We start from the raw sequence: 17500 nt of genomic DNA, 5'->3' as shown, positions 1-17500 counted from the left end.
GATGTTGTTGCTCCCCTACATGGCCTTGGTGTGACATGAGAGGTGCCAAGCTGTTTTTTTTTTCTTAAATCTTAATTCCCAATTTAAGGCATCTTTCTACAGCCTACAGTAGTGGAGTATGAATGTAAGTGTCAGAGCATATTACAAATGAGTGGGACCTGGCATCTGCACATTCCTGGTGAAGTACATAGTTTATAGTATATATATATAAACTATGTACTTTCATATAATTGCAATGGATATATACATATACATATATACATGTGCGTGTGTATTATGCATATGTTACCGCTCCGCGTTGTGTTTCACTCTGGACTTGAACCGGCGACCCTCGGGATTGGAAGCCGGCGTGCTAGCGAGGAGGCTAAAACCCATGGGTGCTAGCGTTAGTTGCTAGTACACCTCTTAAGGTGTCGTATACTCACTGCGCAGCACTCTACTCGCTCGCTACCGTTACATATAGGTAACTGCCAAAATAAGGCAAATGACTGAGTACATGAGGGATACAAACAACGTTGAGAGCAGGGGCTTCCACACAGGTGTGGTTTGTGGTTCTGAAGTTCATTAAGCTGTTGACGTCCCATAGTGCTTTGGGTAATGTACACAAATGCTGACCAGTAAGACCTAGAGGGCAGTTCTTTTGGCTACCATGGCCAGAGGAAGAGGTCTCAGAGACCCTGAGAGACAGGGGGCTGTTTGGTCCTGTAGTTTCAGAGATGAACACTGTTAAGCTCTGTGATGTATCACAAGGAACAGTGGCTAATCTGTCATCACCGTGGTCATATGAAAGATGCCATCAACTCAACTAAATTGTCTGTGCATTGGCCCAAAATACAAGGCAAATCTGACTTGGAATCAATCAGTCTGATTGGAAGTTAGCGGGCAGACGTAATCAAGTAGACTGAAGTGCATAAAACAAGCGTCAGAGAAGAACATGGCTCATTTTACTCTGAGCAGAGTTAAAATGGCTTGTGGTGACCAGTGGCCTCAGTGCTTGTTTTCCATAATGAAAGCGGTCCCACTGCCTTTGTCAGAACCGTGGGTGCTATTTCTTGGATTAGTTCACGTCCGTCCAACTCCTCAGAGGTAGGAGTAAAAGCCAATAAAGACAAAACCATGTCAACCTTGATCCTGTGGTGAAGTAACACTGCCCTGATGGGTGTGGTCTCTTCCAGGACAATAACCCCACCCACAGGATATGATTGGTCACTGATGAATATGTAAATTATGTAAACCATATGGCATGACTGAGCCGATCACCAACTCTGAATCCAACTCAAAACTAATGGAGGGTTCTACATTGGCCCCTGAAACAAGAGTACTCAATGCGACCGATTCAAAAAATGAATAGTTAAAACTCCTGAACAGGGTGTCGTATTTCTGCAGTACGGCTCCAGACACTTACAGAATCTATGCAAAGGTGTGGCAATGCTGCTTTAGCCACTAATGATGACCAAATCAATATTAACACAGTGTATGTTAAAATTAAAGGTCTATTAATTGTGCAAATGAATACAGTGTCTGTGATACTAACAGATGGCACATATTCATATAACAAACAAAGTTTAACAGATTTATACAACAGACAAAGTTTGCAAACAGAGCTGATTTTTTTTAACAGATACTGTGTTCTTAAATGTTTTTTTAAAATGAAAGGTTTGTAAACAGGATTTAAATACTGTGAAAACAAAGTCATTAAACGCCTCTGTAGGGGAGATGGTAAGTTGTGCCATGGGATGGTGAATGAGCCTGGTTTGATAAATTGGTGTTAGTTTTTTCCTGAACATGATTTTGTACATTTTTATTATTCTTTCCTTTAAGTGAAATATGACCCACTCCCGCTCTTAGGCAGAGCTTCAAAACAAGCTTAATTATTCGTGAAGATTCATTACTCAAACATGGAGACTTCTGGAATCAGAGGAGACACGGGGGAGGGGAAGATAACCCTCTAACCAGTTCATTTACTGATACACTAACATCACTACTCATTATTTTTATCCTATGGGAATAGTGTGTGTGTGGTGTGTGTGTGTGTGTGTGTGTGTGTGTGTGCATGTGCGTTTGTGTGTGTCTGTGTATGTGTGTGCTTGTTACAGCGATTTGTTTTTCATACAGGTAAAAAAAAGATTCAAACAAGTTTTTGAAAATCACACCGTGTCTGTAGAAATAACCAGTGACTGTTTCTCTGATACCTCCTGGTGTCTAATACACAGAAATAAACCAGTCCATCTGGCACATACACACACACACACACACACACACACACACACACACAGAGTGAGAGAGAGGCAAACACTTTCTGAAAGTTCGTAAAGGGGGAGAGTGTTTGTGTATTTGATTTAATTTGTCCTTTAGTGTGAATATGTATTAATGTTTGTATAGTTTGGAATGTTTCTGTCAGTGCATTTAAGTTTATATGTGTGTGTGTGCGTGACTGCGTGCATGTGTGTATGTGTGTGCATGTGTGTGCGTGTTTGTATAATCGGGGTGTAATACAGAAAGACAGGACATTTTCAGAAGACCAGGATAGCAGTGCTTGGGGATGTCCCTGCACACATTTGTCAAAATCAGTGTCCCTGGCATGGATAATTTAAACAGCTAACACGCCGAAGGGGAAATCTCTGTGATTGTGTATGTGTGTGTGTGTGTGTGTGTGTGGGTGCATGAGAAGGAAAACGGACTCAGGCAAAACCATGTCTGTGTGGTGCTATGTGAGTGTATGCTGATCTGAACAGTGCCACTACAAAACCACTACAGGGATGAACCCACTATGTGTTACACACACACACACGCACACACACACACACACACACACACAAACAAACAAATGCACGCATGCATACACACACACACACATGGAATTCAACAATATGCTACAACACTTTCTCTCCTAATCCAGTTGGTTTTTGCCATCTGCAACAGTACACAAACCAAACCTACAAAGCCCCAAAATAACAAACCTCTAAAGCAGTGAGATGTTACTTTCAAAAGAGCTCCCATTTCGTCTCCTGAAAAACCTTCACTCAACCTCTATCATTTTCATTACGTCCTCATTAATGGGCATCACAGAATTGAAAAGATGCTTTTTTAATGTAGAGTTTCCCAGACTTTTCACGCTTTATGTATCACGAATGACTATTTTTTTCATTAACAGGAGAAGACGGGCTGGTTGTTAGGCATTACGTTCGACTGGCCAGCATTCCTGCGTGATTGGCTGATGCAGGCAGGGCTCCTGCATTCATTGGTTGGATGGTTATGTACCTGCTGGCAGTGCCGGAGCTGGGCGCTGGGGCACAGTGTGTAATCAGCTCTGGTTTCAGGCTCACAGCTTCCCATCCACTCTCTGTGATTTAGCCTTTGAAAAGCAGGGCCGTGGAAGGACGTTTGGAGACAATCGCTCTCAGAAAACATTTCAGAGTGAAGACCAATTTGAGATCTGCTCAGCAGTGGGCCTAAACATCCTTTTTTTTTTTTTAAATATGATTTAAGCTTTCACCATTGGCCTTTCCATCCACAAAATCTGACACCGTAAAATTCTTCTTTATAGCAAAAAGTCTATTAACAAAGCATGCAATTAAACAGCCAGGGACCGCGTATGGAGTGAACAGATTGGGGTCCGTTTTCACAGTTGGATATGACAACTCTAATGACATACTAAATCTTCACAAGTTTGTTTCTCAAGGCTTTTTTCTTTTTAATTTTTTCTCAATAGGAAACCCAAATGAACTTTGAGCTAAATGCGGCATATTTGCTTCTTTCACCAAAAGAAACTGTGTTAAGTAATTACAGTCTTTGGATTCCTGTGACATGATCAATGAGGGATGAGTGTTGGGGTGGGGGGTGGGGGGGTGGGGGGGGTTGGTTCTGGAGTCAAAGATGCTCACAAGACATTTTACGCAAGTCCACCCAAGTGTCAAGTCTGAGCTGAAATCCAAGTCAAGTCTCAGTTCCTTGAGCTCTAAGTCAGAGTTAGGTCGAAAGTGGCAAGACCGAGTCAAATCAAAAGTCACGAGACCAAGTTGAGCCTCAGCTCTCCTATCAACTGAAAATACACGGTAAAATTAGCAGCCCTAAACCTGCTCCCACAGAGTAAAACTGGGCTCAGTTTAACGCTTTAAGAGTCAAAACGGATCCAGTTTAATTTTGTGGGCATTAATTTAACACTGCTGATTTTACACTGTAATGTCTATATTATGTATATGTATGAGCTCACAGACACCAAATGTAAAATGAATCACTGACTGATCCATGTACTTCCAACTAATATTTTTAAAAATGAACCTGAAAATGACCCTGACCTTTGCAGATCCACTTAATTTTCCCAAATGCAGCTCTACAGTTTTGAAGAAATATAATATGTTTCACAGTGGCCAGTAATATGGTTCTCTGGTTAGCACTGGTCTAAGAGTATTTGCAAAGAAGATGTTGACAATACTAAACATTCAGCAGACCAAAATTTGTTATTTACAAAACCTGTACTAATGGTTTCACACATTTTCATGTTCATTTGTGTTTTCTTTCAAACCTTTTTTTAACACAATCAGAAACCTCTCCTGTGAGAAATAGTGGCATTCTTTTCACTCCATACACAACTATACCAAATTTTGACTGAAGTGAATTGATTGGCTTAGCAGCCAATTCTGATGAATGTGACGGAAAACACACCTTAAATAAAGCGGGAAAGGGTTGCCATGGAAATGACATAATTAAGTGACTCAAATGGCGTTATCTTCCTCTCAGACATTCATTGTTTATGAGTCCCAGTCGAATCTCCAGTCAATTTGCATGTGACCTGAAAACAAGCAGGAAACTATCTGTCACTGTGAGCGGGGAACTAATCTCTGAGTAAAAAGTCATCCACATCCGCAGAGGTTTTCTGTCAACCACGCTCTTAGTTTTGCCTGCAAATGGCCAAAACCTGACTGATCAGTTGGTTTGTGTGAACAATAAAGTAACACAGAAATGTTGAAGATGTCCAAATGAGCTACGTTAAGTAAAAATGGTTGGTGGTGTGGGGATACAGGCCTGAATGTTTTGGCCCGGAATCCACAGATCAGATAGAACAGTTCTGGCGTGTTCTAGAAAATCCAACAGTTCATATCCAAGAAGAAAACAATGACACCCCCCCCCCCCCCCCCCCCCCCCCCCCGGCATCAAACATCACACTCCAAACATTAAACTTTTCACACCTCAATTCAATTTAGCTGTTTCTTTTCTGAGCAAAATACTGACAATCTGACTCTATCCCTTCAAAATATGAGGTAAAAAAAGAAATTTTAATGGTCTGCTATCCTATAAATTAGCTGACAGTCTGCGATGAGACTACACAACAGCTGCTGAGCCACGGACAGGTGACTGTTGGGAAATGACGACACCCCACAGGTATGGCTAGACTATATTAGGTCAGTGAACAGTGATATTAACACGACAACTGTTGTCTCAAGACTTTGTCTTGCTAAACAGGACTGTGTCTTGCTGAATAAGGTTTCCTACTGGGTCTAATTCGATGATATGGCCAAAATTACACAAAGTAATTCCACTACAAACCATCCAGAGCCTGGAGCGTAACCATCGCATGCTAATCACACAGTAATTTCACATTAAATCATTTCTTTCTGCTGATTAAGCTACAAAAGCAAGTGCTGTCTGACAGTGCGTTTCTGTTTAGAGGACCGACTGCCCACCATAGACATATTAAGGTAATGGAATTACTCCTCATATCAAAGCTTTCAGAGAAGTAGAACAGCTTCCTCATGTGAAGTTGAACCTAACTGGTTAGACCAAGCATGTCTCAGGTAAGCACTCAGCTCCTAGTCAGTGCTGATGTAAATATTTTCAGAGGTAGCTCTTAGTAACGTAGGTATGTTGGAGGGTCTCTCGCAGCATGTTGAATGGGCACGTGTTTTAAAACGATGGATTGCTATGTCAAATAGAAGTGCAAATTAAAGATCATGGGTAAACAATACTGCACACTTTGTGCAATAGTAGTGTTTAGCACAGATTTAGAAACTTTGCAATGACTTGAATTAAAGATGGGTCACAGAAGTTGATGATTCAGTTAATCATTCTGGGGAGTACATTTTAGAAATGTTAATATATAGCAAACAAACAAACAAATTAAAAACACATAAAACTAAGCAAACCCAGTACTGTGGTCTATGTGACAGACTGATTACATCTGCCTGCCAATCAAGTGGACAAAGATTTTAACACGTTTTGAGTAAAGCACTGACTAAAATCAACTGACCATGTCTTTTGTAAGCAATTCAGCTCACAAGTGGCCAGTTGGCTAAAGTGGGGTTTGTTGTTAAAGCTTTTAAAACATAGACTCAGAACTCAATTTGAACATCGAAACAGTGATAATAGAAAAAGTATGCGTCTTCTAAAATGTGTCAAAACAGACAGAGCAGAATATTTTGAGGAAAAGAAAAACAAATCTCTGGAAATCTGCCAGTCGAATTTTTGTGAGAACACATGTGGAGTGTGGATGTATTACAGCTTTAGTGTTTAGTGACTGATTAATTCAATATTTATTTATATGGGTCAATGATTAGTCAACAACTAAAAAATTGCCAGGTACATGTCCCTAATTTAAAAACATATGGGATAAAAAAGGTGAATGAGTGAACAGTTACAAAACAAGCTCTCAGAGGGAGGAGGGGTGTTGTAATCACTCTGAAGGGGCTTGTTTTCCACACCTTGATTCATTCGTCATTCTAGTTATTCCACAGCAATGTCCCAAAAATTAAAAAAACATGGAATAGATGTTTACAACATTTATTTAATTAATTTATTATTTAACCAATGTATTTGCCTACATCATTTTCTAAGTTTCTAGCCACCATGACAAAACAGTTTCACTCTAAATCACACTCCGGGCAGTGTTAAGTGTTAAGCCAAACAACTTACCGTCTGTTTCAAACTGAGTAGTGTCAACTATTAAATTAGTAGCCGTGAACACAAACAAGCTAGCTACCTTAGCTTTATCCATGAATGATTCATTTTCAGTAATAACATTAACATAGTAAAACACATTTAACATATGAGTAAATAGTCACGGGATCATTTCTCTGAACTGTTGTACTACATTTAGATCTAAACTGCTTTGCAAGAATTCATGTCCAGTGATATAATGGAGTATGATGCTTAGATTCTGTCACTGGTCATTATTCAGTGGTCATTATACAGAAATAATGATGCCCCAGTGACCAATAATATTTGATTATTACAAGGCATTGTTGAATATTTGATTCTGATTGGTCAATTACAGCATTCTACAGTCTCTTATTTCTGAATAGCAGACTGCTGCTATGAATAACACACCGTCACTATGGAACTATATTTTTTTTAGTGGAAGCAATAAAATAATTTTAAAACAATAAAATCATTTTAAAGTTCATATTTTGTGTGAAATTATTGATTTCTGTGGTGAGTAGCCGTGTAATAAGCGGGACAATGTACAGTGAGCCTGTCATTGTTGCAAAATAAGCCCTTCACGATGATTTAAGAGCCCTCTGCTTCACCTCGGGGTCCTGCATCACCCTGTCAGGGTTTATTTCGCAAAAATGACCGGCTAGCTGCACATTATCTCTTATGTATTCGATATGCAGTTCCGTTTCTGCTAATAGAACACATCACAGGTTCAGGAACACTCTACCAGTTTTCTTTAGGTCCCCATACTGGGACCAAAATAAAAATACACATATAAAACCTCTTTTAGAAACTTTAACACTGATGACACTTTGTGACGTGTTTACAGGATGTTAACATCGAGTAAACAAATATTTCTTGAGACGCATAATCATTAGATTCCATGATTGTACTGAAAGAATCCTCTGAGAAGAGTGGAGGAAGCCAGCCAGAAAGAAACACAGGAACACAGCTCAGGGAACTAAGACTCCAGGGATGGCTCATTTAAATGTAAAAATGCTCCAGCTAGCTAGAACACACTAGCTGACATCTTAATTGCCAAGCAGTGAACTGGGGCTGAGGTGTCTGTACTGTTTGTGTCAGTTCCTGACTCCCCTATGGAGGTAATACATTATTAATGATCATAACAGTATATTCTAATAATATATTTTCATTTCATGCGAAATCTTAAAATGTTTTGCATGTTCAATAGCCTGAAGAAATTGGGAGGACAAGAGTAAAGCAACAGAGATCACAGGGATGTCACGAAGGTATTCATACAAACTGCACGACTGAACACTAGACAAAATTATCCATAAACTAACTGTTGTCAATGACTCTTAAGTCCCCATATGAGGACAGTGATGGTTTAAGACATACATACAGGGTGAAATCTGTGGGAGCAAAATGAACAGAACTTTTGAATTTATATAAAGAACATGATGGTCTCTTTATAGTCAGTTATTGATGTGTAAACAATAACCATGGAGGTTCGATAAACAGTAGTATAATAACCCAATTCTAATGTTTCATGTCACAGTAAGTGTGTGTGTGTGTGTGTGTCTGTGTGTGTGTGTGTGTGCACGCGCACATGTGCACGCACGTGTATATGTGTGTGCGTGTGTGTGTAGTGGTGTGTGTTTGTGTGTGGGTATGTGTCTACATGTTAGACTGTTATGCTCTATTTCGTCTCCCAGGTTTTAAAGATATTTCTGGCAGGTTCTCTCACAACCTGGATGTGTCTACTTGAGAACCCAGTCACTGCATTAAAGATGGATCCCAGTTTGAGCCAACTGGCACCAAAATCTGACACTTTCAACATGACCATTGTGGAGCAGTATGTCCCAATTAAGGGCTGCTTGTGTGTGTGTGTGTATGTGTGTGTGTATGAGAGAGAGAGAGTGCATGAGTGAGAGTGTGTGTGTGTGTGTGTGTGAAAGAGAGAGGGGTGGGGAGTATGTATGTTTGGGATAGAATGAGGGTGTGTGCGTGTGTGTGTCTGTTTCAGAGAAAGGGTTACGGAAAATAGAACTCTGAAGAAGTCTTATTTAAAGGGGTGTGAGTGTGTCAGCAGCTCTTGTGGAGAGAGCCTGATTCTCCAGATGCCTTTGAGCAAATGACTGATCTCCCATGCCTTCATTTTCATCTCAGACCTTACCCACAATGCCCTGGGTGCTGAGTGCCTGTGCAATTATGCAAACACTATGGCAACCAGCCGCCTTGTCTGCTCGCCTTTTCAATTTAGAAGAGCCAGGCAGGCTTTCTGAGAGGGGGGGATCATCTGACTGACCCCCGGTTTCTGTTCTCCTCTTGGCAGTAGGAGAATTCAGCAGAGAGTCTTTGAGAGTAGGAGAAATGAGGGGAGGGTGAAGACACAGAGGGAGTGAAAGAGAGAAAGAGAGAGAGAGAGAGAGAGAGAGAGAGAGAGAGAGAGAGAAATGTACAATAAAAAATGGAAGGCAGAAACAAAGAGAGAGCAATGACCGTGTCAATAAGAGATAGAAATATCTTCTTGTCAGTCCTCTTCTCCTGTGCTTTCACGACTTTTTTCTCTTCAGCAAACGCCTAATCAATAGTGTTCAAAAGATCATATGCCAAAACCATTTTAATTCTGAGAAGACCAGCAGCAATCAATGAACCAAGCAGAAAAAAACCCGACGAAAAACCCCGCTTCATTCAACAAGAGCTTCTCAGAATTGTGTTCTCTCTCCATCTCTCCATTTCTCCATCTCTCTATCCATCTTTTCCCTTGATGCCACTTTGAACAATCTTGTTTGCCTTTTGGAGCTCTGTGACTGGCCGTCTGCCTGCTGGAAAAGACCGTGCTGAGGTCCTTCAGACCCAGAGGAACGATGCTAACATAGATTTTTGTGAGTCTGTTAAGCAGAAAAACATGGCCAGCACAGCAGGTACATGGATAGCAGGTACATGATGACACTAAGAGACAGAATGACTCACAAGGAGGATTTAGTTCTGTCCAACATCCAACAGATTGCATTCAGATTGTTTTCTGTAATGTTCCTTGTTTGAAAAGCAGCTTGTTCCTCAAAGTATCTACTCAAAAACTAACTTTACATAACTGTGCATAACCTTGTCTTTTTCTCTGGGTTTGAAGGATTAAATAATTTCTGCTCTTTACAAGAGCATTTAAGTCTTAATGTGTCTTGTGGTCATATGTGATGGAGCAGGGCAAAAATAGCTGACAGGAATGTTACTCTTAAATTCATAAAGTCATGTGTGTGCTTCCCAGTTGTAGGAAGATTAAAATGATACAGCACAAGATACCGTCTCAATACAGCAAGTGAAAATCACCCTTAGGCAAACACATACACAGAGAGAGAGAGAGGGAGAGAGAGAGAGATAGAGTGAACGAGAGAACTCCATTATGGAAAAGTACAAATATGTGAAAGTGCACTACTTAGTAAAGTAGCGTTGCGATGTAATACACTGAAACAGTGAGTCTGAGTGACTAGGAGTTAATTACAGAAACAAAAAACCCTGTTAAAAACAACAAACAAACAAAAAAGGAAACATTAATCCAGCCAGGAAAGTGCTGCCAATGCTGCATATCCCTTCCCTGAATACTGTATGTGAAACATCAAAGCACAGCTCTGGGGGAACAGGTTTACAAAGTATAACACAGTGGGCTCGGAAATGCCTTTTGGAAATGAGTTTCAAACAAAACCTTCCCCCTCCCCCCCTCCCTAATTTTTGCTTATGTAGATAAGCTTGTGTGGTTTTACAGTACAGTAGTACAGTTAAGCCGTTGGCAGGAATAGAAAATGGAGCTGCGTTTGAGTTTGTGTGTCATGGCAGTGTCAGAAAATGTCTTATTTCCATTTCAAATCTACACAACTCTGCCAACCCGGTCAGTATTTTCAAATCTACACCAAACTCTGCCAACCCGGTCAGTATTTTCAAATCTACACCACAACTCTGCCAACCATGTCTGTATTTTGTTGCCCTGAATTTGACTTCAGCATAGCCAGGCTGTGATTGTGAGACTGTCTGGACTCATTGAAGTGTCTGTATCTACAACTTTACCAAATCGATCGTAAATTCATCTACAAGCATTTGAACGCTAAATCGTTACTGCGGACAAAACAATGCTATAACAATGTGAGAATGTGTAATTGGACACGAATTATTCTTTATTCGCTACAGCACGCAAGTATTTATGATGTCCTTTTGTTTTGAAAACTGGTAATCCTTCATTTGGTTCACATTGCAAAACCTCGCGTCTGTCTGTATCGTTTTCTCTACTTCCTCTACGTGTAATGCTACGATTTTTACACGGTTACATTTTGGCACACACCCGCTGTGGTAGGCATATTATCCTCTCCCACCCCCCAGTTCTCCTATCTCTCCCCTTCCGCCCCCCGGCTGTGAGCCTTACCGCCGTGGCAGCCAGTTTAGATTACGGGGAAAAAATCTGACGTCAGCCAGTTTCGTTTGGCAAAGTCGTTACTCATTTAGACCGTCATTAAAAACAAACAGTTGTTTGTATCCAAACAGGGCTTAGCGTGCCCGTGTTGCGTGGTGTTGGAGGGAGAAGGCGCGTTTTTGATGTGATAAGACATGGAAGCAGCCAATTAAACGCGGGAAAACGGATTAAGCAGCTGCCACAGAGTTCAGGCACTGTTTCCCTCGGCTTTAAGTGAGAAAACAGGAATTTAATATTCATTCTGTCAAACGCCGTACGGACAGCTTACAGAAAGCGTTGTGGAACCTATATGTTCAAGCTGGATAATTACAGCTGATTATCCCAAAACATCCAAGCTAATGGTTATGTGGATTGTCTACAGATTTACCATCGCTTTCTGATGTTTATCAATGCATCTAAGTTATCGCTCATCGTTTTTAGTTAAAGTGTTACATTTTTCTGTGCTGTCAATACACACTCTTTATTGCAGCAGGTGCCTTCGAAGCTTAAGCTTCCTGCTATATTAGCAGCAAATAATACAAAAATTAAACCCTTCAAAATATTCTCTTTCTCCAGCGCATGAACACATGCTGCTACATAGCCAGTCCTGCTCTTCTCCTGTGGAACTTTCAATGCCTTTGTTTTCACATGATGAAACCCTTTGTACTTTGTCTCTGTTTATTCTCTCTGATCTTGAGTCGTGAGCTTAACTTCAACCCTCAGTGAAAGAAAGTTCTGGAAAATGTCAGAAATGTCAAGACATGAGCTCAGAGAGCAAAGAGGAACCTGTCTTCCTGCATGTTCTGATGTTCTAGAATATATTACAGAACCTAAAAGACAATAGATGGCATCTTGTGTTCAGACACTAATTACAAATGAGCCATCCTCAGCAAATGATTCTTCCCATACAAAAACTGCTCAAGTTCTCCACTATCACCTGTCTCTAATCTTTGGCTTTATTCCCTTTAGTGAATACAAGTGTTGAAGCTAAGCACTCTAGGGATGTTTTGCAGAAGAAATGTCTCAACCATTCATATATAGCCCATCTGTCACAGCTCTATAAGCTTTAGTTCTATCTCTGCAAACTCATCCATATAAACATTCCCATATATAGCTCCATCCACAGCATCTTTTATGATTGGCCCCATACTGCAGAAACCCATCATAATTCTCCCTGTGTCATCTCACTCTACTCTGATGCCTCAGCCTCTCTCTGCTAAGGGGATTGGACTGCCAGTGTGGAGGAATTGTGTGTATGTGTGTGTGTGTGTGTGTGTGAGTGCTGAGACACTGAACTGAACAGACAGCCAAAGGCAGTTTCTGATTCTCTCTCTCTCTCTCTCTCTCTCTCTCTCTCTCTCTCTCTCCCTCTCTCTCTCTCTCTCTCTCTCTCATTCTCTCTCTCATTCTCTCTCACCACTCCCCAACCCCAAACACACACATACAAATCTACTCTAACATCCGTTCCCCTTAGAAACGCCACAGGAAATAGAATCAAATAACGCTGACCTGAGAGAATCGCGATTTGCCACATCAGATTTGCAGGCTGAGAGAATTTGCTCACTGCGTTCTAAACTCTCTCTTGCTCTCTTGATCTCTCTCTCTCTCTCTCGCTCTCTCTTTCTCTCTCTCTTTCTCCCCCACCTTTTCTCTTTCTCTCACTCACTCTGAATAATGGAAACTGTAGAACTATGAATGACTATCTCACATATGATGGACAGTAACATAATCAAACGCAGTTTTGTATTCCAATGTACCGTATGGTTGTCTGCATTAATAATCATTCCAGCATCCCTTAGACTCAGTGTAGTATAGCTTGTTGACTATGATACAGTATCAGTCATACCCACTCAAAATTAATGGTTTCCAAGACAACGTATTGTCTCTAAGCCTACCACTTCTTTTTTTCTTTTTAAGTTTCAGTGCACAATGTTAGATCAGACGCCTGTGGCATAGAGAAGTAACACATTCCTCCAGACTCCCATCCTCCAAATCAGCCCTCCACTTCCCACAGGTACAGATCAGAAGACCAGAGCAGTTCTCTCTCTCTCTCTCTCTCTCTCCGTCTCTGTCGAAACTCCACTTTAAACACCTTAAGCAGGAACATGCAACATCAGTCCTCACCGGACAGAAAAAAGCTCTGTGATTGGGTGTTTGGTGTCAAATCATCAGCTGCAGTTGTAGACTTGGGGAAGTGGGATTATGTGCTCTCTGAGCAACACCTGACAAAAACAGCTCAGTTAAGAGCCCAGATCCTGATGCATTCCCAGGTCCCGGCAGATCAGGGTTCCTCCTGCTATCAGAACATGCATTATGAAGACTTCAAAATCATATGCAGGGTCTGTTAATGATGGCTGTAAGTATCTTTAGTCAAGTATCTCTCAAAGTCTCTCTGAGTAACTAGTCACAAAACAGATTTTGATGTTCCAGATACCAGTCAGCACACTGTAGTGGAAGACTGTTGAGTGTTACATAACAAAGAAGTGTGGTTAAGCTAATCCTGGGGTGATTAAATTAACCTGGGCGATGCGTACATTTCAAATGCCTAAAGACATGTCATTAAACCTGTACTGAATGTGAGCAGTTGGCAAAATATGAAAATGTAGTTCTCATTCCAAGCAAGGGAAGACACCATGATCTTTTCACTGGCTGGCTGCCAACAACAGGGTTTTGCTGTCTCACTGTTTAAACTCTTAGCAGTGACGATTTGCGAGCCTGGCTCCTCCTAAGTGTGTTTCCAGACTAAATTTGGTTTTCTCAACAGAAAGCATGGGGATGTTTTCTTTCGGCTACCTATCCAACAACACCAACAACACAGAAGACCACTACGAGCAACAGAGAGACATGAAACCAAAGCAACGTGATCAAGAACAGGGGCTTGTTAGAGACATTTTAGCTGCTCTGTCACTGATACATTGCAATGGTTCCTGTTACTGACACCATGCCCATGCCACACACTGAAGTACTGACGGACAGACGTTAATATTCAACATGCTTTTGGTGGGAACATGTCAGTATTTGACATTATCAAAAGTGATTGCCCACTACAAGCCACTATCTCTCTCTAATGGTTTCTCATTTTGATTTTCAACACAATCTCACAGATGATATTTCATCAAAAATTGGTACAAATTTGTGTGAAAATGTTACTTATGGTATGGTGATGACATTTCTTGTGAGTTAAGGTAAGGTGACAGAAAATAAACTCTGTTCATCTGTTTGCAGTCTTCAATCTTTGCTGATGTATCACTTATTTGCAGACAAATATGCAAATCTTGAATATTACACAAGTCATGGAATAGCGTTTGTACTTTCTTTTGGTAACTCAGTGGCTTTGTTTTGTTGGTCAAATGTTATTTCCAGTTTACTGTTAACTGGGGCATGGGGTCTTATGTAAGTGTCTGATAGTCCAGGAAAACGAAATCAGAGAATCTAAATCCAAACAGTCAGGGCAGTCCTCTGAATAATACCACACAGGTCAGAAGGCTCCCTCTCTCTGTTCTCCCTCTCTCTGTACTCCCTCTCTCTGTTCTCCCTCTCTCTGTACTCCCTCTCTCTGTTCTCCCTCTCTCTGTACTCCCTCTCTCTGTTCTCCCTCTCTCTGTTCTCCCTCTCTCTGTACTCCCTCTCTCTGTTCTCCCTCTCTCTGTACTCCCTCTCTCTGCACTCCCTCTCTCTGTTCTCCCTCTCTCTGTACTCCCTCTCTCTGTACTCCCTCTCTCTGCACTCCCTCTCTCTGTTCTCCCTCTCTCTGTACTCCCTCTCTCTGTACTACCTCTCTCTGTTCTCCCTCTCTCTGTACTCCCTCTCTCTGTTCTCCCTCTCTCTGTACTCCCTTTCTCTGTACTCCCTCTCTCTGTTCTCCCTCTCTCTGTACTCCCTCTCTCTGCACTCCCTCTCTCTGTTCTCCCTCTCTCTGTTCTCCCTCTCTCTGTTCTCCCTCTCTCTGTACTCCCTCTCTCTGCACTCCCTCTCTCTGTTCTCCCTCTCTCTGTACTACCTCTCTCTGTTCTCCCTCTCTCTGTTCTCCCTCTCTCTGTACTCCCTCTCTCTGTTCTCTCTCTCTCTGTTCTCCCTCTCTCTGTTCTCCCTCTCTCTGTAGTCCCTCTCTCTGCACTCCCTCTCTCTGTTCTCCCTCTCTCTGTTCTCCCTCTCTCTGTTCTCCCTCTCTCTGTACTCCTTCTCCGTGTACTACCTCTTTTTGTTCTCCCTCTCTCTGTTCTCCCTCTCTCTATGCATAATCTCTCTCTGCTCCTTCTCTCTGTGCACAATCTCTCTGTGCTCCCTCTCTCTCTACTCCCTCTCTCTCTGCTCCCTCTCTCTGCACCCCCTCTCTCTGTACTCCCTCTCTCTCTGCTCCCTCTCTCTCTACTCCCTCTCTCTCTGCTCCCTCTCTCTGTACTCCCTCTCTCTGTACTCCCTTTCTCTGTACTCCATCTCTCTCTGTACTCCCTCTCTCTCTGCTCCCTCTCTCTGTACTCCCTCTCTCTACACTCCCTCTCTCTCTGCTCCCTCTCTCTCTGCTCCCTCTCTCTCTACTCCCTCTCTCTCTACTCCCTCTCTCTCTGCTCCATCTCTCTCTGCTCCCTCTCTCTCTACTCCCTCTCTCTGCACTCCCTCTCTCTCTACTCCTTCTCTCTCTGCTCCCTCTCTCTGTGCTCCCTCTCTCTCTACTCCCTCTCTCTCTGCTCCCTCTCTCTGTACTCCCTCTCTCTCTGTACTCGCTCTCTCTCTGCTCCCTCTCTCTCTACTCCCTCTCTCTGTACTCCCGCTCTCTCTGCTCCCTCTCTCTGTACTCACTCTCTCTGTGCTCCCTCTCTCTCTACTCCCTCTCTCTCTGCTCCCTCTCTCTGTACTCCATCTCTCTGTACTCCCTCTCTCTGCTCCCTCTCTCTGTGCTCCCTCTCTCTCTACTCCCTCTCTCTGTGCTCCCTCCCACTGTGACCTGGGCTGGCTCAGGGATTTGTTTAACAAATATCACCAATAAAAATGCCTCCTTGGGAACAAAAGATTTACAATGGAAATGATGGGACATTAAAGGCAGAGAAAGAAAGAGAGTGGGAGAGAGAGAAAGCGAGAGAGGGAGAGAGAGAGAGAGAGAGAGAGAGAGAAAGAGAGAAAGAGAGAGAGAGAAAGAAAACAAGAAAATTCTCGCATTTTGAATACAAAACACTTCTTTATAATGCTAAACATACTCTCCCCACATTCACACTCATGCTAATTTGAACATCCTCGGCAGGAGAAGTAATTCCACTTTGAAGCGTGAGAGCGTTTGATTTATGTTGTTAATGCTGGTAGAGACAGAGCCTACTGGCCTTCTAGACAGAGGGATGAGAACTCTTTGAAACAGTAGCACTACAAGTCTGAGTCTCGTTTAAAGGGGCCCAGTTGTATAAAAAGGTCTGTTGACTTTAAGTTCTGCGTGTATCCTTCTCAGAGACATAGAAAGACCTTAAAAACAATGCCTCAGTAAGTCCACAACACCACAAATATAGTCAATTCTTTGGATCAAGCTAGTCGTGAAAGGTCTCAATTGTGCTCTTGCATATTAATTATGTATATTCATTATGTATATTCATATTTTACTTTGTAATTTACATAAACTGATGCACTGAAATCCCAATTAAATTTCACGTGAAAATAAATCCAGGATTTGAACATTCACATGCAATGTTGTAGATACACAAATGCCCCATAATTCAACTGTTAATATGCGTGCACACACACACATGCACACACACACACGCAGTCATTAAGATTCACACACATTCGTTCTGGCACCACATAGGCTCTGAGATGAAGGAAAGTTGGTTGTACCTGAAACTCAATCCCATAGTTCTCCCTGCAGAAGTCTCGGAGTTTGGGATAGACGTGTTCCTTCAATGCGTTTCTCTCTGCCTCTGTGTCTGCAAACCCAGAGAACACAGAAAGAGCACAGAACATGCTGAGTTGGATGAAAACCATAATGGACACACTTTGACCAAACTTTATTCTCTTCAACCTAACCTTTTCTTCTCCTCTATCCATGACCACTCCTGGGAGTATATACATTTGAAATAATTGTATGACTGGCCACATCCAAATATTTTTCAATGCTCCCTTTCCCTGTGTCCTTGGTCGCTTGACCACTCATCTGACTTGACCAGTCATGAGAGAGGCTCCATATAG

General features: G+C 41.9%; 1 protein-coding gene across 1 annotated transcript in view; it reads right to left on the bottom strand.

Annotated features, from left to right (window-relative positions):
• Positions 1–17500, bottom strand: part of nwd2 (NACHT and WD repeat domain containing 2) — a 54302-nt gene that overhangs the window by 28631 nt on the left and 8171 nt on the right. Inside the window, exon 3 of the mRNA XM_030779117.1 lies at positions 17150–17238. Within this exon, the coding sequence (XP_030634977.1) occupies positions 17150–17238 (89 nt within the window). The remainder of the gene's footprint in view (positions 1–17149; positions 17239–17500) is intronic.

Source organism: Chanos chanos, chromosome 7 (genome assembly GCF_902362185.1).
Source record: "Chanos chanos chromosome 7, fChaCha1.1, whole genome shotgun sequence".
Taxonomy (NCBI): domain Eukaryota; kingdom Metazoa; phylum Chordata; class Actinopteri; order Gonorynchiformes; family Chanidae; genus Chanos; species Chanos chanos.
This window is presented reverse-complemented; position numbering and strand designations above follow the sequence as displayed.